This window comes from Plectrocnemia conspersa, unplaced genomic scaffold, assembly GCF_051122295.1.
Source record: "Plectrocnemia conspersa isolate PC_06_02 unplaced genomic scaffold, ASM5112229v1 ptg000010l, whole genome shotgun sequence".
Lineage (NCBI taxonomy): Eukaryota > Metazoa > Arthropoda > Insecta > Trichoptera > Polycentropodidae > Plectrocnemia > Plectrocnemia conspersa.
The window spans coordinates 12,001,339-12,014,077 of record NW_028277174.1 but is presented as its reverse complement, the minus strand read 5'-3'; the positions used below and the strand labels follow the sequence as shown (position 1 = coordinate 12,014,077).

General features: G+C 28.3%; 1 protein-coding gene across 50 annotated transcripts in view; it reads left to right on the top strand.

Moving 5' to 3' along the window:
- bt (projectin protein bent) overlaps positions 1-12,739 on the top strand; it is a 98,076-nt gene that overhangs the window by 23,441 nt on the left and 61,896 nt on the right. For 32 of the 50 annotated variants that reach the window (XM_088194261.1, XM_088194248.1, XM_088194263.1 and 29 more), the window contains exons 2-9: positions 4,040-4,307; positions 4,380-4,519; positions 8,633-8,654; positions 8,725-8,887; positions 9,025-9,166; positions 10,282-10,417; positions 12,009-12,212; positions 12,284-12,585. In XM_088194261.1, coding sequence (XP_088050387.1) covers positions 4,135-4,307; positions 4,380-4,519; positions 8,633-8,654; positions 8,725-8,887; positions 9,025-9,166; positions 10,282-10,417; positions 12,009-12,212; positions 12,284-12,585 — 1,282 coding nt within the window. In that variant the 5' untranslated portion in view covers positions 4,040-4,134. The remainder of the gene's footprint in view (positions 1-4,039; positions 4,308-4,379; positions 4,520-8,632; positions 8,655-8,724; positions 8,888-9,024; positions 9,167-10,281; positions 10,418-12,008; positions 12,213-12,283; positions 12,586-12,739) is intronic. The other 18 variants (XM_088194269.1, XM_088194266.1, XM_088194265.1 and 15 more) reach the window with 1 other exon arrangement.

The window sequence follows — 12,739 nt, the reverse complement described above, 5'->3', positions numbered from 1 at the left end:
TAACTGCTGTTATTAGAAAGAATATCATTAATCATCTCATGACAAGTGATGTCATTCTAAAAATAAGTAAAACAGTAAGAACGACAAAAAAGTTATTACATAATAAGCTTATGTATAATTTGTTTAAAGCCATCTAAATAATCTGTACAGTAAATTTTTTTATAAATAATTGGTTTAGGAACAATAATTAAATGTAGGAATGTTCTTGTTATATAAACGGTTAAAATTTATTGTAAACATTTCAACGTTATTTTAATAATATATAATAGTGAAAGCCATATTAAAATTTATTTGCCGCTTTATCTATTTTTTTGCTGACAATTTGTCTGTAACAGTTTTTTCAAACAATCTATCAAAAGTAAAAAATATTTTTAAATACACGCCCACGTCTTTGATCCTATTATACGCAAATCCATCAAATCAAGGTAAATTTTTAATTTTAAACCAAAAATTACATGCATTCTGGCAGCAGAGAATAAATAGTGACGTTAACTGTCAGATATATACAACTTTTAATTTACGTAATTATTTTATGATTAACTGAGCACAACAGCTTTATATAAACAGTATGCGTTGTAACTCTAATAATATTTTATATGTATGTCAAAATTTCAATTTTTCCGAATCAATTAGCTACGTCAACGATGCTTAGACATTTTCCAGATCGTGCGTTTAATAACAAATGCATCCGTAATCATGTATGATTGATTATTTATCATAATTTATGGTACATATAAATTTAATTATTATATTAACCTTTTTATTGTAAATATAAATAAAAATATATATATATATATTAAAGCATAATATTTTAATAATGATCGTAAATGAGTCATAAAAGAAATGATATAAAATATTTCACAATTTATCTTTAAGATCTTACATTATTTTTTGGCTTATATAAATAGCTCTTGTAAGTGAATCACAATGATAAGTCAGGTAGGATTAAATCTGGCGTACGTGAATACGAAAAGAAATTTCTCGAAATTAATTGTTCGCCAAAAAGCTTACAGAGAAGCTCTGGCAATGACTCAATCATGTTGAAATAATATATTGAAATTTCCTTTGACCTCGACGAGGCGTTTAAAAACCAGAAATATATATAATTTTCTAGCAATAAAATTAAGGATATTTGAGGGATAATTATCTGTTGAATATCTCATTAACTTTTAGCACGAAAAAAAAATTCACATCAAAATACTAAGAAACTAATATATCAGGAATTTTATTTTGCTTATATAAATTTTTTTTAAAGAAAATTCAACATATTTTCCTCAATTAAACTATTTTTTTTGTAGCATATCTTACATTTAAATATATGTATAATATATATGATTCACTACCAAATAAAAATGACTCACTTTCGTTTCCTTGCATTAGCTGCATATAATATTTGCATTTAAATCAAAGCGCATTAAATCATTTTGGCAAGTGTCACTTTCCACACATACATTAAACCATTACTTATCGTAATATACATATAATATATCATGTAATTGGCTTCGATATGTTTAAGACATAACATTAAATATGCTAAGAGCGAACAACATAAATCTTAAAGTACTACCATTAACATCAAATTGAGAGTCGAAAATATGATCAGTGAATCATGACTAAAAAATTGTGTAATTTTTTAATTTAAATATTTTTGGATGGTACAAGTATATATATATTTGGATTTGGATTATTTATAAATTGTTGTGCTTCAGAATTTAGAGCATAACATAGCACTTGAAGTGTAAATATTTGCGCTTAGGTGTAAATTGCATTTAAACGTCAAAGTAATTTCTGCATGTGCTAAATAGATGTATAATAACTTATTAAATAAATACAAAACATAACATTTAAGCGTTGAAAATAACACTGTACGTAATTGAAGTGTAATGTTGTTTTTGATGCGCTGTTGATTTTTGCTCTTTTGATCTTATATTCAAACATTCAGATACTTTGATGTGTGAATATTTTGGAGAATAATTTTAACGCATTCCTTCTGGTGATTATTTTGGAGGGCATCGGAGCACAGTTTGCTTCCAATATAAATAATCAGAAATTGCAGGCAAACTATTGCTTGTATTCAATAATTTTGATAAATTTTCCAGCAGTGCTATATATATTTAAATCTCGCATCAATGAAAACTTTTAAAGCAAATTAACTATATTTTTGGGATATTAAGGCAGAATTTAATATTTATTTATTGCACATCTTCCATTGCAGCATGACAGGCATTAACTGTATTACAACAATATAAATATTAAATAAGTAGTAATATACTAGACTGGAATCTGCTGCGAATCAGTCTTTGCATTACCTTATTCATCACGATATTCATCCGTAAGATTAAGAAAATCTTGATCTAAAAAATCCTAATCTGTGATAATCGACTGAAATTATAATTATATAATAATCTCGATTCGATCTTTCAGAAATAATATAAATTTAAAAACATTAGGGTTCATATGGGATACGAGCCCAGGTCTTTAAGGTATTAATCGACGATTTATACCACTGGTCTATCGTGCTGGTAAATATTTATGTAACTTTTAAAATATTATTGAGGGTTGTCAACGATATTTTTGTGATAGAATAAGGAAATAATTAATAACTATATTCAAACATTTAAAGTTGATTATAAAGTCTAGAAACAATATATCACTACACTAAAATAGTACTTCTAAATACTTTTAATTTAGTCATATTTACATATATGTATATTTGATGTTAAGAGTGTAATCCGTAAAGTCTCAAACTGGTAACCCAGAGGCTGTAGGTTCGAGCCACAGCAGCAGACTCGATTTTTTGTTTATAAAAATGCGCTAATATTAAAAATCAGCTTTTATTAATTATAAATTATATTACAAATAATAATTTATAATTAATTATATAGATGTCACCGATTCCCAGACTTTCAATCTGGTGGTTAATACTTACTTATAGGTATTCATTATGTCTGATTGACTTACCCAGTTGGTATAGATACCCCGTTGTAACGCATTGTGTTTACAGCTATTAGGTTACAACGAAAGATGTCTGATAATGAGTCTTACTTTACTGGTCTTATTTAAAAAAATAACATATATAACAACCGGTGGTATCGTAAATTTGCCAAAGAACTGAATTTAAAAAAAATATGATTTATTTATTGTTCAGGTGAAAAAAACATATAACTGTATAAATAAAGGGTAGAAATAATTTATTTTACCACAAATGTAATAAAATACTAAAAACCTAGAAAATAATAGTTCTTACAAAATATATATTTATTTACACTAAAAATATTTAAGGAAATAAGACAAACATTATAAAAATCTAAGTTGCCTATATTTAGACCTTAAAATATGGACATGAAAAAATTTCAGTTTATATTATTTTATTTTAATATAACTGTGTAGCAACTTTTACATTGACCTCCAATCGACCCTTTAAAGTGTGTAATCGACCTTTTTTAAAACTCCTGACTTATAAAAAATAAAATATCTGATTCTAAATGTCATAATTATAACCGAATTCGACTAATTTATAATTCATTATAAATTGAGAAACAATTGTTACTAAATATTTACTTAATTAATTTTTAATTGTAACATAATATTATTTATTAAATTTCGAATAATAATAAGGTGGAAAATTTATTCTAGAATATATCTCATAAAGCTTACAATAAAAAACTTTGTATTGAAATTACATTGTACCAGTTAAGGTCAAAATAGTTTTATAGTCTTTATACAAACGATCATATTATTTACTGACAAAAACTCAATCGCTCATATTATTTACTGACAAAAAAATAACAAATACTATTAAAAGCTATGCGTCAAATGCATCCTGTGGAGTATAAGCTAAACAAATAAAAATAAATTCAGGCAACTTAAAAGTTATTATTACACATGCGATTATGTTCATGCGTTACACACGGATCTGGATGTGTGTTTGAATACTGTGTCGTCGAAACGGTCGTTGAAAATCATTACAAATTATACACACATATATTGTATTATGAATTTCCCTAATTAATATGATTATTTTAATTATTTTTTGCAGATAAACGATTGCATGATAGGGGTAGGCGCGCGCCTGCGCACTTCTTAGCCTAGCATAGGTCTGGGCGGATCGCCGAAGGGCACCGTTCGTTGAAGATGGGTGTGACTGAGGATTTCGCCCCAAGCTTCACGCAAAAGCCCCAGCTTCGGCAGGAGGATGACGGCAACAAGCTGGTGTTCGAGTGCCAGCTGCTGGGCTCGCCGCAACCTGACATCTGCTGGTATCGCAGTGACGAGCAGCTGCACGAAGACAATAGGACCCAATTTAGGTGAGCTGAAAACCATGATCAATAATATGCTCCATGATTGAACTATATTTTGATACTGTCAATCATTTTCAGGATACAAACCGTCGCGAGCAACAAGTTTTTGGTGGTGCTTGAGCTCGACGATGTGATCGAAACTGATGCCGGATTGTATAAAGTTAAAGCTAAGAACAAGATGGGCGAGGTGGCCGCCTCCATCAATCTTAACTTCAGTCGTGAGTTTAATTTGTTTACTTATTATTATTTAATAATTATTTTAACATCGTATAGGGTTGATGCGAAAGTTATTGTTTTTTGTAATCCCAAAAGGGATTGTCTTTGGTCGTGTAACAACGGCAAATTGTATTTAATCAATGGTTAAAAATTAAATTAATTTAGTACATGTTATATGAATTAATAAAAGGAAGTAGTGCAACTACAGCGACTATAAAGAAACGTTTGATATGCGGTGAAAATGTGTTGCTTTTGATTTAAAACCGTTCCGGGAATTTATTCTTAAAATATGAGCCTTGCGTTAAACGTAGTTTTGTATCAATTCTTACTTGGTAAAAATTCTGCCATCTTACATTTTGGAATGTGGATTTTAAAAGTGCATCAACACAGATATATAATAATTTTTACTAAAGTATCAATTGCTAAAGCAAGACTGACTGTTAAAAATTAAATTAAAATAAACGACATTTATTTCGGGATTATCTAATATTAAAAAATTGACAACTATTTTTCTATCAACATAATAGATTACAAAAAACTATCCGTAGAATTTACTTTGGCTATAAAGGAAAATATTTGCATTTAAAAAATATGATGGGGAAATATATATTTTTTTATTTATGATATAAATTGTGGGTTTTTACTTCTATATTTAAAGAAACGACATTTAAAATATTTGTGTAGTTAATCATTTGATGAGGAAAAAAATATTCATCTATAATCTTTTTAAATGAAAAGTTCAAGTTATATTTCTATAAAGCATATCTAAAATAGCATATTATTCTTTAGCTTCATGTATAACATAATTATATATAAAGTAAACGTAATGCATTTTTTTCATACGATGAAAATCATGAAAATTTTTAGCAAGACTAAAATTAGTATCTTTTAACCTTCTGTTAAAAAATACTATTTGATATTGTGTTTGTTGTTAGTTTATTTTAGTAAAATATCTTCATAATGTTATTGTTAATTAAAAATTAATAATTTGTTATTAGTAAGAATGTTGTACAAGTCCTGACATTTTTATACAAACATTATAAACTACTACAAGATGACGTAATATAACATTACTAATTTTTATATATTAATAACATTTTATCTTTATTAAATATAATGAATTTTGTATCAAGCATTGAGTAAAGATTAGTATCTTTGTAACTAAAATTAAATATTTAAAAATATCTTTTGGCTATTGTCCCATTATTCACCCACGTGCGATATTTAGATCTTATAAATATAACTACAAGATAAGAGACTTTCTATAACATTTAAAGTATATATTAAATCTAAATTAAAGCATTATACGCAAAATAAACATATATTAGGTGAATGAATAAAAAGTAATTGCAGCAATTCATAAGTTTTATTACCAAAAAAATATTCTAGAAATTCGCATCTGTGAAAAAATATATGACACGAAAGAATGTAATAGTGACAAGTGAAAACATTTAAGTGATATAGGAAAGTGTTGAACCATCATCACTCTAAATTTTACGCTTTAAGAAATGCAGTTCTTATTTTTTATAGTTTAAATTAAATTAATTAGGCTGTCAGCGACTGATAGCTCGGCTCTTGGATCAAACAATTAATTCAATTAACAAGACAATTCAAGCATAGTGAATCTAATTCAGTTTTTCATTCTCGACGTCTAATAAATCGGATGCTTTTCAGTGCATCTTTGTTGCATTGACGAATAGGTTGTTTAGTAAGCGCTGCTGAATTATTTATTGATCCTATATAACATATGTAGCGTTTTAGAAATACAAACAGGATAATAAATCGACAACAGATGTCTCCGTTGTTCGTCGGCCAAAATTATATAATTTGGCACAATGGCCGGATAGTTGCAACAATTTTCCGAGAAGGAAAGTGAATGGGATTGTTATTTTCGCGAGCTATTATTGTACACACATCGCTGCAATGATGTCACATTTAAGTTATATTTGGGTTGTTTTCATATTGGAACATCTTCTATGAGTCAATTTAGATGACACATAAAATATTATTTCTTTCAACCTTTTTAAGAATTAAACAAAAAAAAAATCTGATATATTAAAATTTGATTTAATGTAATATATGTATACATATACGAGGCGCGTATGGTGAGATACTTTCCTGTTCGCTCGCTTGCGTGGTCAGTGACGAGAGTGTGTGAGAGATAAGGGCGTGCGGAACGCAGGTAACGCACGCTCTTATCTCTCACTTAAAACGCGAAAGGGAAAGTATCTCACGGTACGGGCCTGATGTATACATGAATTGATTGTTACTCTACATGTATTTTTAATTATATTCTAACAAATTTATTTATAATTCTGAATCATTGCTTCGACCGGTTTTTTCATATGTCTGCTGCTCTTCTTTATCTTGATCTTTGTCATTTATTTTCTCGTTTACTTTTCTGAAACATGAAACTATTCTTAATTATTATTTTTTAGATTGGAGTATAATAATTTTCCTGCCCAACAAATAAACAGTAGTGTAAATTATATGATTTGATATAAAACCATTCTGTTGCTCGATATTTTAAAGCTCTGAAACAATTTTTACTCTGATGTATATCCACAAATTCTTTCTTTTTGCTTTGTATATCTCTATTTAGTAATTCATCGATATTTATATTACGTTAATCATTAGGTAATTGCTTTGAAAAATGAGCATTTAGTTATTCTGCTACTTCGCTTTTTTTTTGGTTGTTATTTAAGTACTCTTATCCATTTAAATAAGAGATTTTTATTTTTATTTATAGTTATTTTAAGATCTATTATAATATTATTTTCTGATTTTCTAAAGAAAAATATTTTGTTTTGAAAATATTGAGAATCCTAAAAGGGAGCTTATAGAATATTTCACGTGGTTTCAAAATGTTGTAAATCATATCTAGATGTTTAAATACAAAGTAAAATAAAGCTTTTAAAGAGCATTATCTGGTTTTATATAGAATGCAATTTCGTTTTGAAATAGCTTAGAATCCTATGGTGGATTTAATTTTGTCTCAAAATGCTATGAAATTATTTTTAGCTGTTTAATTACTAAGAGAAATAAAATTTATTAAAATTTAAGAAAATATGCATTTAGAGAATTTTATCTGGTTTTCTATAGAAAACAATTAAGTTTTAGAATTATTTAGAATCCTAGAACGGAGTTTATAGAAAATCATACTTGGTTCTAAAAATCCTGAAAAAGTCATCTTACTAAAAAAATGTAATTCATCAACATTTAATAAATAAGCTTTTAGAGAATATTATTTTATATAAAGAAAGAAATTTTGTATCAAAATAATTTAGAATCCTTGAACGGAGTATCAAATTAGAAGGTTTAACGCAGGCGCGTACGGTGATATATTTTCCCTTTCGCTCGCTCGCGTGTTAAGTGACGAGAGTGAGTAAGAGATAAGGGCACGCCCTTATCTCTCACTCACTCTCGTCACTTAACACGCGAGCGAGCGAAAAGAAAAGTATCTCACCGTACGCACCTGACTTTTACGTGAACTCAAAATGTTATAATTACTACGAAAAATAAAAAAAGGCTTTTAGAGAATATTTTCGACTCGCATTGTTAGTTGAATAATATTTTTGTATTATAAAAAGTAGGAATTTATGATTAATTCATTTTGAGAGCATTTCTAAACAAAAAATAAAATAAAAATTAGTCAAAATTAAAACTATATTAATATATTTATTTATATTTATTACGAATAACTACAGATTCCTTATATTAACTAAAGATTTTCAAGTATCAACCTTATTCACATAGTAAAAATTGTAAATTTTAAGGAATTCATCGTTGCGTCTCTTATTAATAAATTTTATATAAAAATATACTTTAATGTTATTCAAGTCTATTTTTTATTATAATTTTTGGTTTCGGTTAGTTAGATATTTTCAAAGTGAATGTCATAAGAATTTCTTTATGTGAGTACCATTTTTTTGGTCATAAGCAAGTGTAAGACATTAATTTTGAATTAATAACCCAACGCAAATTATTCATCTATTGTTTTATTGTTTTTTAAATATATCTATATCGAAAAAAACAGATAAGATTAACCTAACCTCACATTAGGTTAATTATATTATTTTTACTATTAATTTGTTATAAACATTTTTTATTTTTAGCGGCTGATGCTGAAAAACAAAGGTGATTATTAATAAAATATATTTTATTTACTTAACATTACAAAAATACAATGTTTTATTTATGTTTTAAGGCAAATCGATGGCATTGCACCGACATTCAAAAAGAAACCAGCGATTAGGCAGGAAGATGATGGAAAAAGACTGATTTTCGAATGTCGAATTGAAGCTGATCCTACTCCCACTGTCAACTGGTGGCATAACGCTGCTCAGGTGAATCCTGACTCCAGGCATAAGGTAATTTATGTATTGAAACTGAAATTTTTATTTCTATGTGAGATATAAAAATAAAATATTTACAGAAAAACTTTGTAACGAAAGTTCTTAATATTGTTTAAGGCAAGCTCTTAACTTTTATTATGCGTTTATTTCAGTTATCTGTTAGCAAGGACGGGCATTCGTATTATGCAGCTTTGGAAATTAGCAACGTCACCGTCGAAGATGCCGGAAAGTACAGGGTTACTGCGAAGAATGAACTCGGAGAGAGCAACGCTACGATCAGCCTTAATTTCGACAGTAAGTCATATCTTTTTGTGCATAAAGAACACACAAAAAAAAACACAAAATCTAATAACAAAAATAGATTGTACAAAAAAATAAATAAAATCTAACTAATTCTATCCCACCCCCATAAATTTTCGTCTATGTTCGACTGTATAAATCATTATGTTTTACACACTTTGTTATTTTTTGTCTTTCACTTTGTGCATGTAACATTTTTTAACCTGTTGACGAGTGATTTTACATTTTTATTTTATATATAAACAATACACAAGCGCATTGCTTATACACCTTTCAATCTTTAAAATACTTTTGACAATATATTTCATATATGTTATTGTTAATCACTATAATAATAATTATACGTCGTAGATAGTTAGCTAAGTGCAATGTATTAACCTACCAATCGATGCTATAACAATACACTGTATTATTTATTATACATTTTATCATGTCATCAAATCAGATCATCATCAGCATCAATCAATATTCAATTTATATCATTTTATTATTATTTTATCATATTATCAAACACCGTCAACAGGTTTAATTTATTTTACATTATTTTAATTTATTTTATTGAATCAATCTTGGGGCCCTCTGATGTTATACGTACATGGCAACTCATGAATATAAATTAAATTATTTTTTTAATATCATGTCATTATTTCATTATTATCATTAATAATCATTATCATGCGTTAGCTTATAAAAATGTAAATCCCTATATATACCAATGCTTTTGCTTTATCGCTAATAATGCTTTTTATTTTAATTTTAAATTGCTTATTTTTATATATTTATTTATGAAAAAAATCGAAATTTATTCTACAAAAATGTGGCTAATGGCACCTACTTTGCCATTTTTGCTTTATTTTTTATATTTAATAGGTTTTAATGCTTTTTATTAATAACATGGAAAATCATACAATGGTGTATGATTCGTTGATTATTGCAACTGTATTGCGTACTTGGGATTATTTTACATTTTTATCTATCGTAGTGTATTTTTTAAATTAAGATGTTATTTGATGCGTCGCCATGTACGATTGTGTGAACTTTTTTGGAGTGTCAGTAGACGAATGTCAGTGGGTTCTGTGATTCGATTCGGTCATGTCATGTCCTCATAGGCGACGAGGCTCCGGTTCCCGAAGATGGCATCAAGCCCACCTTCACGGAGAGACCGGTCATCAGGCAGACAGACGACGGTTCTAACATATCGTTTGAGTGTAGATGTGTTGGAAAACCGAAACCTGGCATCACCTGGTAAAGAATAAATAAAATAAAACTTGCTGCATAAATCGTCTCGCTATGTACTCATAGATAATACCTTAAATAAGATAGGGCTTTTTAGTTTTGCCTTGAAAAAAAATGTATTATTGATATGATTCCTATAATACTATAATTTTATTCCATTTAATGATAGTGTTAGATTAATATATAGTAACAAAAGATCAGCCACAAAGTGAGCTGCTAACAACAAGGCCCAGAATGAGAATAACGGGCAACAAGCGCGCGGTCGGAATCGGCACAATATTTTTCCGACCGTGTTAAAAATGTTTAAACAACACTCTTGACTTTAATTTCGCTACCTTAAGAAGCCGACGTGGTACATTTGTATCAGATATTTGGCTCTACATTACAAATATAATTTTTTATAATAAATAATAAATTTAATACTTATTTTTTCTATTGTCCTAAAAATGTCGTTTACATTTAAAATCGTTTTTATCATATTTTTCACGCAAATGTGTGACTCTATAAATACAGATTATTTGGATTAGATTAGATTAAATTAGATTATATTTTTCTCCACAAATATTAAATAATATTATTTATCATGCATTGATTTGAAATCTGTAATTAGTACTATAACTTTTTAAATTGAAAAAAAATAGTATAGAACTACAAATATTAATCCTAATGTGAAAAAAACGTATCTAAAAATATTAAAGAAAAATATATAAAAATATACAGAGTAGCATAAACTAATTAAAGCAGTATGTAATACATGCGCGTATGGTGAGCTACATTCCCTTTCGCTCGCTCGCGTGTTAAGTAACGAGAGTGAGTGAAAATAAGTGAGCGTGCGGAACGCATGTAACGCACGCCCTTACCTCTTACTCACTCTCGTCACGTAAAGGGAATGTATCTCACCGTACGCGCCTGATGTAATACAAATTACTTTTTTTTAAAAAAAAATATGTACTTTGTATTTATTATCATACATAAATAATGATTTTTAAGTGATTCGGTGAAATATAAAAGTAGGAAAACAGCAAAATAATCAAAATTAACATACAAATCTTTGTAAGAAAAAAAATGTAAAAATATAAGAAGAAGCTTGTTTTAAGATTTTTCTGACCATAGATACATTTAATTATGTTTATTTTATCGACATATTCTGTATAAATATGTTGATTTTTACTTACTTTTTTATTTTATAAGAAAATTATTATATAGATAATAAATGCCAAATGTCGAAAATTCAGAAAATTAATAATTTATTGAGATGCTTTTTGATATTAAAAAGGTAGATTATATAAAGGCTGTTAAAAACTTTCTAAGCAAAGTCACCTATTGTGTCGCTCTTTACTATGTAATAATTATTTACAATTATTTTGTGCTTCATCTGAAGACTTATTGCTAAAATTATTCAGTCATATGATCTATAAAACATTATTACTAAAGCTTGACAATATGTTAGTATATGTTGCTGATCTAATCCAAAAAATATTGAATTATAATAATTGAAAAATATAGACTAGAGCTTAAAAAGTGTTACGATTTATGCAGCGATCTAATATAATAAAGTAAAAATCGATTCACATCATAAAAAAAACTTTCAAACTTGAAGGTATCACGAAAAGAAGTTAATCAAAGAGGGTGGCCGTTATAAAATATCGCTAGACGAAGATCAAACGCTATACCACATGGCAAAGTTAGAAATCACGGGCGTAGAAGATACAGACAAGGGAGAGTATAGGGCCGTAGCTAAGAACAAATTAGGTGAAGGTGTTGCCAAGATCAATCTAAACTTCGAAGGGAGCGGTAAACCGAAGTAAATAAATCACATTATAACCTTATCGTTTTAATTAAGATTTATGTTTGATATTATTAATTATTTTGAAGAATTCCTGACGGAAAAGCGCCGCGATTCCCGAAAAAGCCAACCATCAGACAAGAGGGAGAATTGTTGATTATGGAGTGCTTGCTGGAAGCTCAACCGGCGCCAGAAATCACTTGGTATCAGAGCGAACGCGAAATCGCTGATTCTAGTAGGATCAAAATGTCCAGAAAAGTCACAGCTAAGGACACTTACTTGCTGACTTTGGAGATTACGAATCCTTCGAGGCAAGACGGCGGAAATTACAGGTGCAACGCGGTCAACGTCTTCGGAGAAAGTAACGCTAACATCGCACTCAACTTCCAAGGTATTTCATACATAAGATTATACGTAATAAGTATCAGGGGTAGGTACGAAAAGATGATTGGTACGCAAACAGTTGCATATGGATTAAAATGCGTTATCATTTAATGCTTATTTTTTAACAACACAACGAATAACATGATTATGAATCTTTGATT